This window comes from Colossoma macropomum, unplaced genomic scaffold (genome assembly GCF_904425465.1).
Source record: "Colossoma macropomum unplaced genomic scaffold, Colossoma_macropomum, whole genome shotgun sequence".
NCBI lineage: Eukaryota > Metazoa > Chordata > Actinopteri > Characiformes > Serrasalmidae > Colossoma > Colossoma macropomum.
The window spans coordinates 13399015-13419362 of NW_023494789.1; the positions used below are offsets into that span (position 1 = coordinate 13399015).

At 40.3% G+C, this 20348-nt stretch overlaps 2 protein-coding genes across 2 annotated transcripts in view; one reads left to right on the plus strand and one right to left on the minus strand.

Moving 5' to 3' along the window:
• The window catches only part of ube2o (ubiquitin-conjugating enzyme E2O), a 50849-nt gene extending 47073 nt beyond the window's left edge, over window positions 1-3776 (plus strand). The window contains exons 18-20 of the mRNA XM_036570153.1: window positions 409-612; window positions 972-1029; window positions 2813-3776. Coding sequence (XP_036426046.1) covers window positions 409-612; window positions 972-1029; window positions 2813-3582 — 1032 coding nt within the window. The 3' untranslated portion in view covers window positions 3583-3776. The remainder of the gene's footprint in view (window positions 1-408; window positions 613-971; window positions 1030-2812) is intronic.
• Window positions 3777-16324: 12548 nt separating this feature from the next.
• Window positions 16325-20348, minus strand: part of LOC118807948 (sphingosine kinase 1-like) — a 39010-nt gene continuing 34986 nt past the window's right edge. The window contains exon 5 of the mRNA XM_036570154.1: window positions 16325-17427. Coding sequence (XP_036426047.1) covers window positions 16566-17427 — 862 coding nt within the window. The 3' untranslated portion in view covers window positions 16325-16565. The remainder of the gene's footprint in view (window positions 17428-20348) is intronic.

The window sequence follows — 20348 nt, forward strand, 5'->3', positions numbered from 1 at the left end:
TTTAGCTTTCCATGTAATGTAGCTGTGCTTTGTGCTGTCTGCCTGGCAGCACTGACTCACTGGAGGTGCGGAGCTTCTCGTCCGGTGTGAGGTGGCCTTTAGCCAGCTTTGTTAGTCTTTCAGTGCTTTCTTCTTTGGACTAAACAGATAAGTTCATAAAATGTAAAGCACAGCCGTTACACTGCCCTCTGGTGGAGTTCAGACACGTCATTTCTTATATTTAACTATGTATGGCATTAGAGATGAGCTTATTTGCATATCGAAAATCCTAATTTACTAATTAGTACCTAGTAATTTCTGAGTAATACATAGAAGGTACAGGATTGTAAGCATTAAGATAGCTGAGTAATAAGTCTGTTTTTTAAAGTCATGACCCTTGATCTGTAACCCCTGTACCCTGTTCCGCAGGACCTGTTCTCCGCTCTGATTAAGGGTCCCACACGTACGCCCTACGAGGACGGGCTCTTCCTGTTTGACATCCAGCTTCCGAATATCTACCCCGCTGTCCCCCCTCTCTTCCGCTACCTGTCTCAGTGCAGTGGCCGGCTTAACCCCAACCTCTACGACAACGGCAAAGTGTGCGTCAGTCTGCTCGGCACCTGGATCGGGAAGGTGAGCACCTTCACTGTGGGACCATGATGCATTTCCATTGGAGAATATTAGAATTAATGATATAATATTGTTGATGTCTGAACAAAGTCTTGAATCTCCAAAATGGTAAGTTTACAGGAGAAGGAAAAATGTTCTTAAGAACTGCCCCCAAGTAACTTTTCATATTATATGTGTTGTTTTTGCATGATAATGACCTGCTGTGGCTGGTTGAACTTCTTTATTGACTTTCGTGCTGTAGAAACAGTCTTCTTTTCTCATGTTATTTCAACTTGCGTTTTCACTTTTTAAAAAAACATTGTAAATAAATCTGTTTTAGCTCTTGATGGTTCCAGTCATACTCATATTTAATGTGTTCTCAGGGCACTGAGAGATGGACCAGTAAGTCGAGTCTCCTGCAGGTGCTCATCTCCATTCAAGGTCAGTGGCACTATCTCAGAGAATACTGTGTACAAATTATTTGCAAAACTCAGGACAAATAAGCTCAAGCTAAGCTCTAGAATCAGCTTCTGCCTTTAGCTGTAATACTCCAGGGTGCAGCAGGCTCCTGCCTATAATGACAAAAGGTAGCAATATTGTGAATATAAGCCAGTATACCAATCAGTATGGTTTGGTATAGGTTGTGTGAAATCAAAATCTTTATGATCCAGATTATCAGGAAATCAGACACAGTATAAACATATTTTGTTGTGTTTGGCTAATGTGCAGTGACAAAAGCAGCAAACCAGTTGGTATGAACCTGTATTATATGGTCATTTACCATGGACAATACTTTTGTTGCATTTCCTTGTGCTTAGAAGACCTGTTGACTTGCAGCCCATTTATAGTAGAGATCACTGGGCAGTTGCAATTGGCTGTACTGTTCCTTCTGACTTCTTTTAAAGGGCCCATGTCATATACATTTTCTGTATTAGTTTTTTCTCTTGAGGTCCACTTTTAACGTTTGTGAGGTTGCATGCACTAAGCAGGCTGTTATTGTTACATTGCCATTAAGCCTTATATATATGGCTGCCCTATATTGTGTCTGGTTCAAAAAGCAGCCTGGGGTGAAACACCTCTAACTTGAGCGTGAATTGGTGGAGCTAAACTGCTACAGGCTGCATAGACAGATATACACCAATCAGGCATAACATTATGACCACCTCCTTGTTTCTATGCTCTTTGTCAATTTTATCAGCTCCACTTACTATATAGGTGCACTTTGTAGTTCTACAATTACAGACTGTAGTCCATCTGTTTCTCTGCATACTTTATCCCCCTTTTACCCTGTTCTTCAGAGGACAGGACCCCCATGGACCCTCACAGAGCAGGTGGTGGATCATTCTCAGCACTGCAGTAACACTGATGTGGTGTGTTAGTGTGTGTTGTGCTGGTCTGAGTGGACCAGACACAGCAGTGCTGCTGGAGTTTTTAAAAACTGTGTCCACTCACTGTCCACTCTATTAGACACTCCTACCTTGTCAGTCCACCTTGTAGATGTAAAGTCAGAGACGATAGCTCATCTGCTGCTGCACAGTTTGTGTTGGTTATCCTTTATCAGTGGTCACAGGATGCTGCCCTCAGGACACTGTTGGCTGGATATTTTTGGTTGGTGGACTATTCTCAGTCCAGCAGTGACACTGAGGTGTTTAAAAACTCCAGCAGCACTGCTGTGTCTGATCCACTCAGACCAGCGCAACACACACTAACACACCACCACCACATCAGTGTTACTGCAGTGTTGAGAATGATCCACCACCCAAATATTACCTGCTCTGTGAGGGTCCATAGGGGTCCTGACCACTGAAGAACAGGGTAAAAGGGGGCTAATAAAGTATGCAGAGAAGCAGATGGACTACAGTCTGTAATTGTAGAACTAAAAAGTGCACCTGTATAGTAAGTGGAGCTGATAAAATAGACAATGAGCGTAGAAACAAGGAGGTGGTCATAATGTTATGCCTGATCGGTGTATGTAAATCTGTTGTTTTTTTGTGCTGTATTTGCTCGTTAATTTCCTTAATTTTCATTGAAACACCTACATCAAACCCCTTCATTTAAAAAGTATTTGGAGATTTTGATTTTTTATTATATGGGCTCTTTAAAGCATGCTAATATTACTAAAAAATGGATAGCAGTTATTTTCCAGATGTGATCATACAAACTGATTTGTTGCTTTCCAGTGTTAGCATATTTTGGATAAAATGTTCTTTTACCCCTGTTGCAGGTCTGATCTTGGTCAATGAACCCTATTACAATGAAGCAGGCTTTGACAGCGACCGCGGCCTGCAGGAGGGCTACGAGAACAGCCGCTGCTACAACGAGATGGCGCTGATCAAGATGGTGCAGTCCATGACACAGCTGCTCCTCCAGCCTGTGGAGGTTTTCCAGCAGGAGATCCGCGAGCACTTTGTCACCAGTGGCTGGAGGCTGGTGCACCGGCTGGAGGGCTGGCTGGAGCTCGATGGTGCTGTGGCCGAGCGAGGGCCGCGTTGTACCGCGGGTGGCCTGCGGGGGGAGCCACTGGAGGAAATCCCACAGGCTCTGGCCCACAGCAGCCCCAGCAAACAGGACCTGAGGAGCGAGGAGGAGCTGGAGGATTCGGGCCTCAGCCCCTCCACCGTGGGGCCCACTGGGCCTCCTGGCGCAGCTGCGCCGCAGGACCTAAGCCAGAGCTCAGACTGTGATGGAACTGTGGCGGGAGGGGCTGCAGGAGCTGGATCGGAGCCTCCAGAAAGCTCTGAAGGAGCATCCTCCGGTTTCGGGGTGACCCAGCAGGCTGGGAAAACGCTTTCGGATTCTCAGCCGGCAGTCAGACCAAAGAAGCGAAGGAAGAGCTACCGGAGCTTTCTTCCGGAAAGAAGCGGATACCCGGATATAGGCTTTCCGCTCTTTCCGCTCTCCAAAGGATTTGTGAAGAGTGTGCGGGGTGTCCTGCAGCAGTACAGGGCTGCACTGACCGCCGCTGGCATCCCCGAGCGCCCGGAGGACAAATAAACCACTAAATAAACGACATTTTCCTTCTGTCTTTTCTTTCTTCTCTTTTCTTCGCCTCCCCTTTCAAGAGCTGCACTCAAACCCCTTTAACCCTTCTGACCGCCAACAAGGCTAAGCCTGCTCCGCCAGCCAGTCACGTCACGTCTTTGTAGTTGGACAGTGTTACCCCAGCAGCCTTTTTGGAAAATGCTTTGTTTGGTCCAGCTGGCCGGTTACCATGAATACTGGTTTCTTTAGCTTCCTGTTGGCAGTTGGAACTGTGAACCACTTTATTTAGCTTCCGGTGGATCGTACGTAGCATACGCTCCCCAACTACCCTCCTGTTGGTTTGACCCTTCCATCACTCTGGTCTCTCAGGGAGATATAGACGCCTGAAGAGCTTGTAGGATGAAAATAATGGCTTTTTTGTTTGTTTGTTTGTTTGTTTATTTTTTTTAAAGACTTTCTTGCGTGAATATTTTGCGAGACATGAGTTGGAGCTGGATCTTTGTGCCATTGGATGCTTGCAGGTGCTCTCTCTGCCTCCCGAGTCCAAACCTAACCAGCCAGCTGTCTGTCAAACTGCTGAGACACATTGAGGGTGCACAGACTTTTGCACAAGTTGCCGCTGTTGTCCTTTATCGTCTTTGGCTGCTGGGCAAAAAAAAACAAAAAACAAACAAAAAAAAAATTCAAAAAACAAGGGTTAGGGGTTGTTTTTTTTGTCGTCATCGCCATGATAAGATGCAACCCATGGCTGATTTTGTAGTCCTCCCTTTCACTGGAGAACTACACTTCCCAGCATGACTTGCTCTCCGGCCCTCATTTCCTCATGAAGTGCTGCTCTGTATTGCTCTACTATCACAGCCCTGTTTAATCAGATTACAATCCTGTCAGAATAAGAGCTGCTTTCTTTAAAGTCGCTGACTATTTTGCTTTGCTGTTCTGCCCTGACACAAAACACGCAAACAGAATGTTTTAAAACTGCCCGACCGTGTGGCTGCGGGCCGAATAACTCCAGTCGTTAAAGCTGGGTGCCAAGTTTACATGCAGAAACATAATAAGACACATTAACGTCTCGACTCTTAGAGCTGGAAATCATGATAATCCAGAAAGAGTTTGTCTGCCATCGAGACCGTGCTCTGTACAGTGGCTCATTTCTACCTTATCACAAGCTTCTTCCATTCACAACACGTATCAGTTCATTTTCCACTTTTATAAGGAAAAGGTTCTTTTTGTAGAGGACTTCTGTCTTTATACACACGAGGAGGTCTTCACAGGTGTGCTTAGATGTTCTTCTACCACAGAGCTTTCAGACTTGCTGAAGGTCACGACTTCAGAGCTTTGAGCTTCAGTACTAGAATTATAGAGCATCAACACCATACTGACCTCCCCTCTCTCTCTTTCTCTCTCTCTCTCTCTCTCTCTCTCGCTCTCGCTCTCGCTATCTATCTAGCTTTGCTTTCTTTCTTATTTTTATTCTCCTTTTCTTTTTGCTCCTTTTGTTTTTCTTCACTCCACCTTTCTATTACCTGTCTTTCTCTGTCTTTCTTTTCTTTTTCTTTTTTTGCCTGTTTTTACTTTTTCTTTTCCCTATCTTCTCTCCCAGCCCTTCTTTTTTCCTTAATTTTCCTTACCTTTTTTTTCTTTCGCATTTTTCTTTTTTCCTTCATGCTTTCATTTTTTTTTTCTATCTCTTTCTCTTAATTAGTTTTTCTTCTCTTGTTTTCATCTCTACATCTCTCTCTCTCTCTCTCTCTCTCTCTCTCTCTCTCTCTCTCTCTGTATGATATAAGCTTGATACCACGTACTATCCCATATATCCACTTTTCTGTGACACTGCGCTGACCCACTTAAAGTCGCCCGACAGTACAGGCTGTTCTAGTTCACTCCTGATCCTGAGACTCGTTTTCCTTCTTTTAGGGAGGCACAGCTTGTTCTGTACACCTCATTATTTTCAGAAGCACAATTCAGAACCATTACTCATGCTGTCAAACCAACTGTGAAGTACCTGATTATTTGATGATGACTTCATCTTTGTTTACTTTTCTTAAAGGTTTAGGTTAGCACTTTAGTACTTTTGTTGATATTTTTGTGATTTTGGTGAGGAGCAACCAGTATCCTGATGTAGCACAAACAAGGAGGCTTATAAAGCTGCTACTGCAGTTCTCCTTCTGACCACTAGGGGGTAGTGATGAGAGCTAACAGATTTGTGTGCACCAAGTGCTGGAATAGAAAGCTGCTGATTTCTTATTATTTTAATTCTGATTCAGAACCTGAATCCTGATCCTTTCCACAGGAGGAGAACCTGACAACCTTAAAAAAACATCTCAGATCAGGTGGAAAAGGGCAGGTGGTGTAGTTCTGGGTCTGCCACTGGCTTAAAGCAGGCTGTTTTTGTTTTTGTTTTGTTCTAGGTGTGTTTCCGTTTACACTTTGTTTACATTAGCATGTCACACTGCGTGTGTGTAGTTGAGGTTTCAGCTGTGGATGTGTTTTTGGGGTTCATAAGGGACGTGGTTTGAGCCTATTGAAGTGCAGCCCTGCTAAAAAGGGGTTTGCGTTTACAAGCGTATGGAGGTGGAGGGTGTTTTAGGAAGAAGGTGACGCATCTTGTTTTGCACAAGATTTGATACACTAGTTTCCATCGCAAAGCTGTAGCATTTCTGTGCCACCTTTTTCATTTGATTTTCTTTCCAAACGTAAATGATACCGTCTTTAAAATGACAAACCGAAAGTGGGTGTGGCTTAAATCGATAGTAAGTATGAGGTGCTGTAAGTGGGTATGTTTACTGATTTAAAGGGCCCATATCATGGAAAACTGAATTTTCCTTACTTTTTTCCAAATAAGAATTTGATAAAGGGCAGAAACATTGCTGGACTGTCTCAACATACCACTCATACATTCTATTATATATATATATTGTCACAAAAAGCAGCATATATTGCATATATCCGTATATGCAGCCTACAGCAGTTTAGCCCTGCCCATTCATGCTAAAGTTACAAGCAGTGTTTCAGCCTGGACTGCTTTATGAATGAGGCACAGTAAAGGGCAGTCAATCAGAACAGGGCCTATTTACTACATATATCAGCCTTAAAGACACCAACAAAAAGCCTGTTCAAATCTAAGGGATAAAGAGAGGCTGTAAGACTTAACTATGAACTATTTTGCTAAATAAAACCATATTTTGCATTTTTTTTTTAATGGGAGAAGAAAATTACATCCAAGAAAAAAATGATATGGGCCCTTTTAAGATAATATTCATACAAATTGTAATTTAGACAGCCAATCAGCAGTCTAGATTTTGGAGCTTACTGGCTCACAGATGCTGATGATACTGACCACTTATGTTGAAGTTTGGTGTTGAATAACTTGGACTTTTTTGATACTCAGTAGTAAAGAAGTAATTTGGTGGGTATCATAAAAGTATTGAATTTTGATTCCCAGCCCTGAACAGAGAGGAAGAGAGAGGAAAAGGGAAAAACAACGTGAAAACAGAGCACTTTTCCCCTCTTTTTTTCCTTATTAATCCCCTCTTTTATTACCTCTCCATCTACCCATCATTTCCATCATAGGTCAGGTTTCCAGTTCACCTCCACAGACTTTCCTCTTTAAGCCTTCACTGCTGTTTTTGATCATGTCTTTGATTTGAAATGACACTTAGAAAGCGACACTCGCTGGCTATAATGTACACAAAGCAGAGTTTTCCACAAATATTTAAAAAAAGGATTTATGTGACTTATGTGCAATTTGTTAAAGGGCAGTTCCACCCATTCTTCAAAATTTCTGCATAATGGTTGAGATGTAAACATTCCAAGTCATTCAGAGTGGTTAGATGTGAAATGCACCATTTTAGAAAGACTCAATGGCTTAGATTTCGTTACAGTGGTGGTGATAGGAACCAGAGGTCGCCATGATTACAACACAAATATAGCCATTTTATTTACTATCCAAAACAACCAGTGAACCAACATGTGGTTAAAAAGTGATAAATCTGAAACAATAAGGGCCTCTTTTACCTCACAGCACCCTCTCCTCTATGAATGTGTTTCTCCAAACTGTCATAAAACAGCGTCTCTGACATCAGGCCGTGTAATTATAACCATTGCATTGAACTCTACAGACGTCTGGTTCCCATCACCACCACTCTTAACAATTCTGACTAAGTTTCTCTAGAATGGAGCATTTCACACCAAACCACTCTCAATGGCTTTGTTTACATCTCAACCACTTCATTGTGCAGAAATTTTGGAAAATCAGCAGAACCCCCCCTTTTTAAAAAATGGATTTGCATGTTGAGATGAAGTCGGTCTTGAGCTGTGTGGTTACGATCTTATACAGTCTTGCACACTGGCAGAAGTTGAGATATATTTTACGTTATTACCCTGAAGATTTCCTGAGTGAGCAGTATGCATTTTAATGCGGTTGTCACAATTTTTTTAATTCTTGACTGCTAAGTACCCTTAACTGCGAATTAACGGTCTGTGTGATTCTGCTGTCTGAGCGAATGCGCTGCTGTTTCGTTTCAGCTCTTTGGTCTGCTGGTGCAGCTTTTAGAGAAACGTCATAGTAAAAATGGATGTTTCTTCATTTTTTCAGCTTATATGATCACTAATTTGGGCTAGATTGTTTCCTAGGGCTTCACGATATGGATATACCAGTACTGTGATTATGTTGTTGTATTGCAGTCTGCCTTGCAATATAGTAAAAATGCTTTGGTGACTCAACAATGGTGTGGTTAAAGATCTGCCTGCATTGTTTTGACCAAAATATTGTTTTGTTTACCTTGTTTGACCAATAACCCCATCTGGAGCTGTGCCAGTCTGATTGGTTAGAGAGATTCCATTCATTTGCATATGATATATCATAATTCTGCAATATTGGTGCTGTGAAGGCACTGTATGCGATATTGATACATTGTGCAGCCATGATTTTAACTACTGTGGCTTTAAAAGAAAAACAATTTAGACTCCTTTCCAACCCTATTTGAGCTATAATGGCTGAGTCATTAATGCTCCTAAAGCAGTTTTCAACCAAATGAGTCTTTTTCGAGCTGGAAAACTATTAAGGTGTAAAGGAGCCCTGAATGTGGCCCGAGCTCTCTCTACATCTTACTGTGACCTTCCGTTTTTTTGCGGCTCAAGAACAAATGTGAAGCTAGGTCTGTAAAAAGACATCAAGCACACGAAGCTCTGACCTTTTTTGGTTAGTTTTTTTTTCTTGTGTATGTTGTATAATATTCAGCGTTTAATCATATTAAAGAGAGACAACAGCCAAAGCATGTAACGTTGCTTTAAGCCTTAAACGGCTACTCACAAGACTTGACTGTACGATGTAAACATTTCCACAGTGGCCTGTATTGGTAAATGAATAAAAAAAAAAAGTCTGATTTGTAGCCTGATTCCTCTGTACAGAAGTCATGACTATATAAATATATAGATTATATATTTAACAGAAACGTGAGTTCTAAGTGGTAATGTGAATGCTTGGGGCATATAAATTGCTGAGCGTGTGTGTATTATTGTATTATTATTATTATTATCATTATTATTATTATTACTATTATTTTCTTTTGGTTTATTTGTAATTTTTTTAATGATTTATTTTGGTTGCATTAAAAAGACAAATGTATAAAAAAAAAATGAAGCATTAAACTCTTTGCGAGCAGAACCACACAGATGGACTGGCACTGATGTTTCATGTTTTTTGTTCATTGTGGGTTTTATAGGCATTTACACATTCAGAGAAAGAAATAAGAAGCGCTTTTCATTTGAAAAAGACTTTTATTTAAAGAAACTCTCCAGTTGCATTTTTTTGGCTTTTCTAATAGAAAGTGTGGAAAAATACATCATCTCATCTGACCAAAACAATGGCTTCTAAGGGAAAGATAGTAGCCTGTCCTGCTACTACAGTCAGACTAAGCTAGTGCTAAAGCATGATTTTTGAGCACTGACAAAAGTGCATGTCATTGCAGTGGGTTAAAGGAGAACTCTGCTGTTATTCAACTTCATCTCCATCTACTGCATCTGTAGCGTATAGTTACTCACCACAGACAGTAATTTCAGTACATTTCCCTGTACTCAAAAAATACCACACAACCTGTAGACTCGAAACTCTCACGATAGAAGCCTATAGGCAGTTGCAGAATTTAACAGCCCATTGACTTCTGTTATGTTTCAAGCCAGTGAGTTTTCTGTTCTTTACTACCTACAAGGGAAATTTATTGGGTAACACTTTATTTGGAGTGGTTCTTCACAGATGATTAATGAACATGTAACATATTATCAGTAAGACATCAACACATCAGTGAAGTAGCAGTAGTGAAGCATCTGAATGCACTGAAGTAAATATCTTGTAGATGTTCTTTTGCTACATTACTTACATTAAGTAGATCTATTGTTAATGTTACTCCCATTACCCAAAACCTGACCCTCACCCGGGCCCTAATCCTAACCTTAACCTCAACCCAGAACCTATTCCTAACCCTCATATATTTTTGACATGTTACTGAAAGTCTGTTGAGTGTTTGTTTTTCATCTAAACAGGACCACTTTTAAAATAAAGTGTCACCATTCATTGATATTGTACGATACGATGGAGATCAGGTTGAAAAACAGTGAAGCATGGCATTTATGTGGTTTTCCTTCACAATCAGGTGCACAAATGCATGCTTGCGCTCCACATTCATTCAAGGGCACATTAATGCAAAGCTGGAATTTTTTTTTTAAACAGTCATTTAAGCAGTAAGTACTTCCCTTAATGGGCTTTCCACATTCACTCGGTGCAACAAAAAAGGACTTGAGGAAAACAAAGCGAACTAACTTTTAATCAGTTATGCAGAGTGGCTGCATTATTTGAAAAAAAAAAAAAATAGTAATGATAAAGTAGCACATTCAGTGTATTTGCACTGTATTTGAATTTGAATCCCACTAATTTCTCAAATTTTCTGTATAATTTCAAGTGGTTTGGTGTGTCACAGTTGATTGTAGAGACTCAGGCTTCTTTACAGTGGTGGTGATAAGAACCAGGGGTCGCCATACACAAATATAGCCATTTTATTTACTATCCAAAACCACCAGTGAACCTACACACGTCTTCTGAGTTTTTATAAAACAATGTCTCAGTCATATTCATAGCTGTTTCATGTAATATCTTCTGAGGGAGCTTTTAAAGGTGGACGTCTGGTTCCCATCACCAAACCACTCTGAACGACTTTGTTTACATCACAACCATTTAATTATGCAGAAATTTAGAAATATTTCTGAGCTGAATTTCCCTTTATGATTGGCTTGGCCTGCTTCCTGTCCTTCACCACTAGGGGTCTCTGTCACAGCAATTATTTTCATGCAGGGACCTTTTCGAAATGTGATCAAACGTGCATAGCTGTTTAAAAAGACACCCAACAGAAATAAATAAATAAATAACAGGTTGCTGACTAGTGCCCCGCTGGACAAAAGCTCACCTGAACAGGCATTCAGAGTGATTTGATTTGAAATGCTGTCAGAATTGTTCACAGTGGTGGTGATGGGAACCAGACGACCACCTCTGCAAGCTCCCTCACAGAAAGTTATTACATGAAATGTTGCCTGATGTGAGACAATGTTTTGGTGCAAAATACAGTGGCCCTGAGACCCCCAAATCAACCTCTAAGGCCCTCTGTTCAGCCTGCTTCACCCACAAAACGGCGAGCTTCTGTCTTCAATATTGTCAATCAACTAGCGAGGCAGCTTTGGCCTGCCTCCGGGAGACGCTGTAGCAAACTGCCAACGCTGGAGTAGCCAGCCAACATGGGACCCCCTAAATACCAGGGGGTATTTTGCACACTGACTGTTTTACATTAGTTTTAAGAAGGTTTTGGGTTAAGACGTGTAGATTTTACATCCATCTGAGAGACACATGCACAGTGCTGCGAGGCTCCAATGAAAACTTATTTTTTCTGATTCAGCAAGTTTCTCTACAATGAATCATTTCACATCAAACCAGTCGCAATGACTCTGTTTACATCTCATCTGTTGAACTATAGAGTAATTTTGAAAAGTTTCCCTTTAACATTATACAATTCCATGATTATAAAAGACAATCAACCTCATCCAGCAGGTCCTAAACAGAAAAGACATTCTGATGCACTAGGAGAGACACGGCAGATGATTTATATTGCTATAGAAAGCACACCAAGCTGCTGCTGATGCGCTTGATAATGTGTTTAAGGCTCCAGTTAAGTGATTAGTAAGATGAATGTCAATGTACTTAATGTATATCAATAAAACTGAAATATGAATAGAACCGAACAGAATAATGACCAAATGGAAATCTGGCATCACCTAAGATCACCTCTTAAAAAGAAAAAGGCAAGAAAAACAAGCTCAGACAATATAAAAAATATCTAGATGGAATTGCCAACAATATTTATACATTCCTATCATACATACAGTACATCTATTAAAGGTGCATTAACAGTAGGCTTCTTTTGTTTGGTCATTCAGTATGATTCAGTGATTGGAGTTGAGATCAACGGACCATTAAAGAGTTCTTTCACTACAGCAGACTCCTTTTTATTAACCTCTAAGTTTATGCCATTTATGAAAACGCATGAGATGAAATATCTCTTTTGCATTTTAGGCTTTGTAAGGCGCAAGCTTGTATAATATTCTGAGGCTCTCCATCACCGCTGGCCTTCACCCTTCAAGGTAAAGTGGAAGTCTGAGTTATGCATGTCATCCTGAAAGGATTTAAGGATCCTTTCCCAAAGGAAATTCCTGAGGTCATGACCTCTTGTCGATCCCACAGTGAAAAGCATGAATACATCAGGCCAAACTCAATGTCCATATCCTCACCAGTCATATCCATCAGATGTTCCCAGGTGCAATCTTTCAAACTGCACTACAATCTCCCAGACCTGCTGAGGCCTCTAAAAGGAACAGTCACACTGTGTCCTAAACCACACTGACTGCCTGACCTTAATGAAGAGCTGGATGCAGTTTGAGTGGGATGCTCAAAATTATGTCATGTTCTTTTGATCCTACAAAGGAAGTTTGTCATTTTGGTGGCTTAACTATGCCCAATCTGGAAGCAGCACAGCATCGCAGGCGTCGGGGGGAATACCGAGCCAGCCCTGGGATTTGAACTCACAACCTTCTGGTTGCTGTCTTACCTCTCGTGCCACGAGAGCTCAAAGGTCCAGTGCAAAACTAAGGAAGCAAACTAGGTGAAAGGGGAAAATTGTGAACATTTATGGATAAACTGGACAAATTACATTACCATACACTAATGTAATGAGACACTGGCCCATTTCTGCTGGCCCAGACATCATGAAAAGGACAGATGGAGTTTTTAAATGACCTAAAATAAATACATAAATATATAAATAAAAAGTGAAAAAAATGGAGTTACAAGGTTTCGAGATGACAGCAATAATATATTACTACAGCATGTTATACTGCAGTTCTAAAGTAATACAGTATTGTAATGCAGCAGATTTCAAGAGTACAATACTATATTAGTAGTGCTATATTACTAATATAGTATTGTACATTGCTGTAGTATTGTAATATACCATAATGTTGTAATATGTTATAATAGAATTGCAATGTAGTATTTTACTCTAGTACAATGATATATGAATATATTATTGTTGTGTATATTACAATAGTACATGCTATATTATTATAGCATGTAATATAGTATATTACAGTACTACAAAGCTTTATTACTATAGTATTGTACTATAGTATAGTATTTAATACAGTATACTATATTACAGTCACTATAGTATTGTAAAGTAGTATAATATTATAGCACAACACTATTAGTGTAATATAGTATTGTAACATAGTATTATAGCAATATAGTACTATGAATATTAAAGTGTTACACAATATATTAATATAGTACTGTAGTATTACAGCACAGTACGATATCACTATATTAGTGTAGTATATTTTGGAATATTAATCCTGATATTCTCAAGGAACTAATTCATCCGTATCACATGCTATCTGACTTAAATCAGACTGAAGGTTGGGGGTCGATGTGAGTGGGGGGTTGCAATCAGTGTACAGCAGCTGGGTCTTCAGACAGGGTGGGGTTGCATGTGCGTGTTTGGGGGGAGGTGGACCACTGCAGTGCTGAGTGATGGATAAGAGTGAGTGAGCGAGAGAGAGAGAGGGAGAGCTCACAGTCTGCAAATCAATGCCGGCATCCCACATCACTCTTTTAGCTACGCCTCACACAGCCTCATCAGCCAGGCTTCTGATGGCAGCAGATTCGGTCAATGGAAAAAAAGGCAATATAAGGTCAAAACAAAAGGATTCTAAATGGAACGAGCTGGTAATCAGTGGGGAATGTCTTTGGATTGTAATGTGTGTCAACACAGACTATTAACAGTGCATTTGTAACGCGCTACGTCCTCCTACAAGCTTTTCCATGCCACAGCCTTGACCAGTGAAGGAACCCGATCGAAACTGACCGATACGAGGGAGATTATTCACATGACGAAAGCGACTCCCTCAGCACTGTCAGGCATGAAGCCTCAGGCTAATAATTAGAAAGTGAGAGGGGGGGTTGTGCTCTGGTTTCCTTTTCTCTAAGCTTCAATAGTGCTATGTTGTATATCCCCTATACCGGTATTGTCACCTGCTAAGTGCTTAGGATTGTTCTAAAAGAAATCCATATAAACCAAATACCAAGTTTCAAATTTTTTGTGTCTGGTTAATGTTTACTGTGTATCATTTTAGGAGAACAGTCTAATCAAATAACCGATATCAGTTTATTAAAAGATGTTCTTTCAGCACAGAGCGCAGCACTCAGGAAGCCAGGGCTCATAAACTTTATTAACTTATTAACTTTAATTAAGGGACACTCAGGCCAAACAGAAAAATGTAACCATAACTACATCTGTTGTAAATATGCTTGCTTTTTTTCTAAAGCAGTGCTGCAGTGGATTTGGTGCTATTTTCTAGTTTACAGATTAGAAAAACCCCTTCTGGTGATGTTTCTTGAAGGTGGAGGGACTTCTGAGAAACAACAAGTGCTTTGGGGTGGAATTTTAGGGGCTGTTTTAAAATATATATTACAACATAGAGAGAATGGAATACGCCAGAATGAAGACAACAAGCTAAAAACTAAAGTTAGCAAGCTAGCTGGCTATCTAGACATCTTATCTCAGTTTGGCTTCTTTTCTCGGGCTGAAAAGGAAAAAACTTGCCTCTGGTTTCTGTTGTGTACTGAATAAAGAATAAATTACCACTTACGATTTTGTTCGACCACAGAAATGAGAGCTATGCTAAGGCTAACTTGCTTGTACACCTTAGCCTATAGCTCAGTGGCTAGGCTAGCAGTCTGGATTGGTTGACACCACAGGGATTCCTAATGGTTGTATGCTGAGTATTGTAGGCAGAAAACACTGATAAATGAAAACACATCATCTGGTACTGTGATACTGAGATATATAATTGCAAAATTTGACATAAAATTTTATCAATACTGCCCAGCACTAAGAAGAAAGATATTTTGACATGCTAAAAGTTATTTATCTTCTGTGACACTAAAATGGTCAAATATAAATCACTTTGCCAGTAAAGGATGGCAAGACTTGAGCACTGTAATACACTTACTTCTTTTAAAGACGTACTATGTTGAACTATGTTTTTTTCTTAAAACTGAAAAAGCCACATTTTTGAGTCTGGAGGAACAAAAAATTGCTAAGATATGGTGTATGAGTCGCTCTCTAAAGCCTGAAATAGTTATTTAAAAGTCAGAGGCGAGTTTTTCAGCCCTCAGACCATGAAAAATCCACATTATACTGATGAAGATGTGATGACAACAGTAGATAATTCACTCACATCCTCAGAATACGTGTGCTTCACCAACTTCTGACTGAGTTCTCTTTGAATTCTCTTTCAACATGTTCGCAATTATCAGATTCATCTGCTTGGGGAAGGGGTCCAAGCACAACCCACATTACAAATGTTCTTGTATATAAATGTTCTTGCTATAAAATGTTTCCACATTAGGAAAAGCAACTAAATCAGAGTCATTTCTTAAATGTGTTGAAACTACTGGTATGTGATCCATATGCAGAAATGGCTGTGTGATTATCTGAATTCAGTTTAAATAAAAGCTAAGGCAACTTTTCTTTTTATTAAAATGAAAAACGTTCTGTCTAGAAAAATGTCTACTGTCTAAATGTTGTCATTCTTCCTTTCGTTCTCTTCTTCATGAACATTGTCCATCTGCTTCAGCTATTGGAAAATGGAAACTTCTAACCAGAAGTTCTCAACAATGTACCATCAGAAGCATCTAAACAGTAAAGTGAGCTGTCTCATATTGGGGTTAAACCTAAATTCTGCACAGTGATAGATCTCTGGATGGACACCCATCCTGTAGCCTGTCCATATGCTTTAATGATGAAATGAAAGAAGACTGAAGAAAAGAAACCAGCTTTACTGTGATGCTGGGTCTATAAATCATCAGCAGAACCCCACGTCACCCAAAGATATACCATTTCTCTTATAAATACAAGCTGTTTTTGTTGTGTATTGTTCTGTATAAATCAGCAGTATGTAAGAGCTTCAAGTATGTAGAAAAATAAAATTTTCTTCAATCTTTTCCAGAAATTCACCACTACAATCTGTAGTATTTTAAAAATGTTTTTCACAAGGTAGAAATTGTTCCCTTAGAAAATCATAGTAGCCATTTGACCAGTGTAGGACCAGCCTGCAATCTTTTCAAGGAATTAATCACTCAAAAAAGCCTGTCCAGTTATCAAAATAAGGTTGTTTTAGTGCTTCACGCTAGCTTTCCGCAGTGTTAGCATTTTTAGGTGAAGTAGTTATTTACGTTTCCAGCAAAAGAAAGAAAGACAAATTTTGGAATGTCTGCCAAGGACCTGTCCATTCCTTCACATTGAATCTTCATGGATAACAGTAAACCAAAACTAGCAAAGCATGAAATCCAGCATTTATCCTGCTAGCTTTCATTTGCTGTTATCCATGTTATCCTTTTATCCGGCTATGAGTCGAGCCAGACTGCCGTGTATTTGTGCTTGCACTGGGCCGTACTCCACCAGCTCCCCATCTACAGTGATGGTTCCTTTGGGAGAATAGGGTTCTAGTCGTAGCGCCCGCGCTTTAACATACACCACATATGGACAGTTTGTGCTCAAGTGAGTTCCTTTCTCCATGGCCAGGAAGAGGCGCAAGAGAGCTGCGCGTGAGATGCCTGCTTTTACGTAAATCAGGTGTATCACGCCGTCCTCCAGTCTGGACGCGGGGGCAGCAATCAAGTCTTCCGAAAGGTGGGACTGGTACACAGCTAACACCAGCACGAAGTCTTGCTCACTTACCACCGTCCAGTGTGCCGGGACAGGCTGGTTAAAGGGTACAAGGAGTGAGTCTGGGGGGCCCAACACGGACACCTGTGACAGGTTAGTCCGCTTGGGCTTGAGCGCATTGTTGGAGTTGCAGGAGTTGTGGAGAGGGTGATTCGTACACGGTGAGCTGTCTGAATAATCTGAAGATGAGCTAATCTGCTGGGAAACATCGGTAGGGGATTCTGTCGACTGTTCTGGGCTCGAATATGACCCAGACTCCTCAGCAGGCAGGTAAGAAAGCTTTCCCTGGTACACCCTTAGTGACGCAAGGCGAACTAGCGTACCCACAGTGAACCTGGCTGCCCCTACATACCGATATTTCTCACTCTCAATGTCCACATCAGCGACAAAGCCCCAGGCGAGGGATAGGAAGGAGAAGAGGCGCTGATTGGATGCTGTGCAGACGGAGGTCAGGTCCAGACACGACACCAGGCCTTTGCACAGCATGAAGCCGCAGCTCACCAGCAGATCCTCGCCTGACATTGGCTGCAATCTGAGAAAGAAGAGAAGCTTTGAATTAACCCCTTAAATGCATGTTCTAGGATATGTTAGAAACTTGAGTTTCTAGTTTTGAAGTAAAATGATGTCTTTCTCGCCAAAACAACACAGCACTTGCTGACTTGAACTTCTGATCACTGTGTCCTTTGTTCTGATACCCCCCCCCTCACTGCGATTGGTCCCCATGGTATCATGTGGTAGTCTGCATCACTGCATTGAGCCTCTCGTGGTGCTAAGATGTGAGTTCTTTTTTAAGTACATCTACAACAGGGTGTTTAGCGGTAGTCTGATTTCGTTACATTTTTTTGTCATTTAAATAAAATGTCAGTAAATTTTTGCAGCTCCGTTTGTGTTGCATATGCAAGTGCCAGGTCAATAATGATTTGTGGTATATATGAACATCCCTGTGTACAAGAGTTAGTAAGCTTTATAAACTTTACTATTTTTGTGTTATATTTCATACATTGACTCAAACTTGAGGACTAAACCAGACTGGGACAACATGAGGACTCTGAGAATAAGGCTTTACTAACTTATTTTTTCTACACACAGTGTTATGAGTGTTATTTTTGACTTCACACAGTGACGGGCAAGTTTGCCACATAATAGCACGTTTCACAGTGTAGAAGAAGTCATCCATGAATAGAAATATTTCTCTGAACCCAAACGAACCTGGCTGCTTACATTGTTTTCCGTCAGGTTCAGACATCTGTCGGTCACAGGTTGCCACCAGAGGGCGCTGCAGGAAATAACTGCAAACTTCTGCTCAGTTTTTAACTATTAGGAACAAAATTAGGCCCCTAGACTCTTTTTTTATGAGAACCTCTTTTTTGAAATACGAACGACAATACTGTATATTAAGATATATAAAGAAGATCCGAAAATGAATGTTGCCTAATTCTAGTCCCATCTGCAACACAAGAATAACCCACAGCCAGCAAACAGGCTGAGAACAAAGAGACTCCATATAGAGGAGGCGGGGATATAACCCTTTCCCCCATCTATGCCAATCAAACCAACAATCTGCTGGAGGAACAATTATAAGGGTCTCTGTGGGGTTCCACTCAATCTGTCATCACAATGTTATCAACTGATTCATCTGGCCTACCAAGAATTGGCAGTTTTATTATTTAATGTTCTTTTTCTTGTACAGTTAATAATTAATATATCTCACTATTCAGCACACCAGCACCAAGCTTTTTCTGAGCTGGCTAATGATGCCCTGGCGAATCCTAGTAACTCATTGTGATATGTTTTTAAAGTTTTTCTAGTATTGACATTCTTGTGGGTTTCACATACTTTCCTTTATGTGAAACTCAAAGAGAAAGAGCAAATGTCACTGTGGAATAAGACATACTGTTACCCATACAGAAAATATTCCCTATTGTTGTCTTATCTCAGTTTTTTCATATAGAAGGTATTTCCCCATTTTCTTCAATGGGAAAAATCATAAATAATAGAATTAGTTTAAGTGGCATAAGCATGGTGATGAATGTGCTAGGAAAAGTAAACACCAGGACAAAGTTTCTTTTCTGACAGGCACAATTCTTGGACAGGGACTGTTTGATGATGTTGGCATCAAATCTGGTTAAGTCGCATTTGATTATGCTAGTGGTAATGTAAGTTAATCAATTTCAAGGGGAGGTTTTCAAAATATCTGCATAATTCAGTTGTTAAGATGTAATCAAAGTCATTCAAAGTGGTTTGTTGTGAAATGGTTCACTGACTACAGCTTTCTTTACAGTGGTAGTGAGGGAACCAGGGGTCCATATGACTACAACACAAACATAGCCATTTTATTTACTATCCAAATCCACCAGTGAAACTACACGTCTTCTGAGTTTTTATATGGAATGTTGATGATGGTAAAATAGTGTTAAATCTGAAAAAAATATACAGGGGACTATTTTTTCTTAAAACGCCCTGCAGGTACCTCTCTGTTTTAAAGAATACATTTAAGCTAAAAAACCCTGAAACTATTGTAAGACAACTGCCTTAGGTATCCAGCAGTGTATTCATAATCATTTCATCCCATAACTATTTGTAAGGGGGCTTTTAGAGGTGGACGTCTGGTTCTGAGTTTCTCTAAACCCAAACCACCCTGAATGACTTTATTTACATCTTAATGAATTAATTAAATGGAAATTCTCCCTCTGCACTAACAGACTGCTGAGAGTTCTGTAATACAGAATAGAGCTCTATAAGAAAACGATGAGATCTTACACTTTTCTTAGGGAAATATTGTTCAGCTGAGACTGGAGTGACAACATTTTGATCAAAGTGAGAAAATCTGAGGGTTTTTTCTCAGGAACCAAATTTCAGAAACAGGAGAAAATGACTTAACCCTTGTGTGGTGTTGATGTTTCTGTGACTCAGTGGTCTGGTGGACCCACCACATTATTGTTTTTTTAAATCAATACAGCCCTAACAATTTATGTAAAAATACCAGATGTTTAAAATATCACAAGTGCCAAACGTAAGGTTCTCCTTTAGCAGCTGTAGCCAGTCAGCAGCCTGTCCATGTTGTCCACCCTCACACACACACACGCATATCAAACACACACACACTAACAGCAGGCCATGTCGGAGGAGAACAGAGTGAAGGGAGACAGCACCTCCACACTTTAATTCCCTGTGAGTTCACCCCAACATCACGTGTAATATAAATGGGTAGGGGGTGTTCAGTGTGGAGTCACTGAAAATGTGTTATTTCATATGTTCTTCACAGAAAATGAGCAAAGGCCAAGGAATCTGAGGTTGAAATAATAATAAATTGCATCATATGTAAGAGGTTTTTTCGATATTCGAGAGTGTGTGAATGTCGGGGGCAAGGGGTATGACTAATCCTGTTAGTTTTAGCAGGAAATTAAAGACATGGTTGCTAGTATCACAGATTTTTATCTTCTTAACTATTTG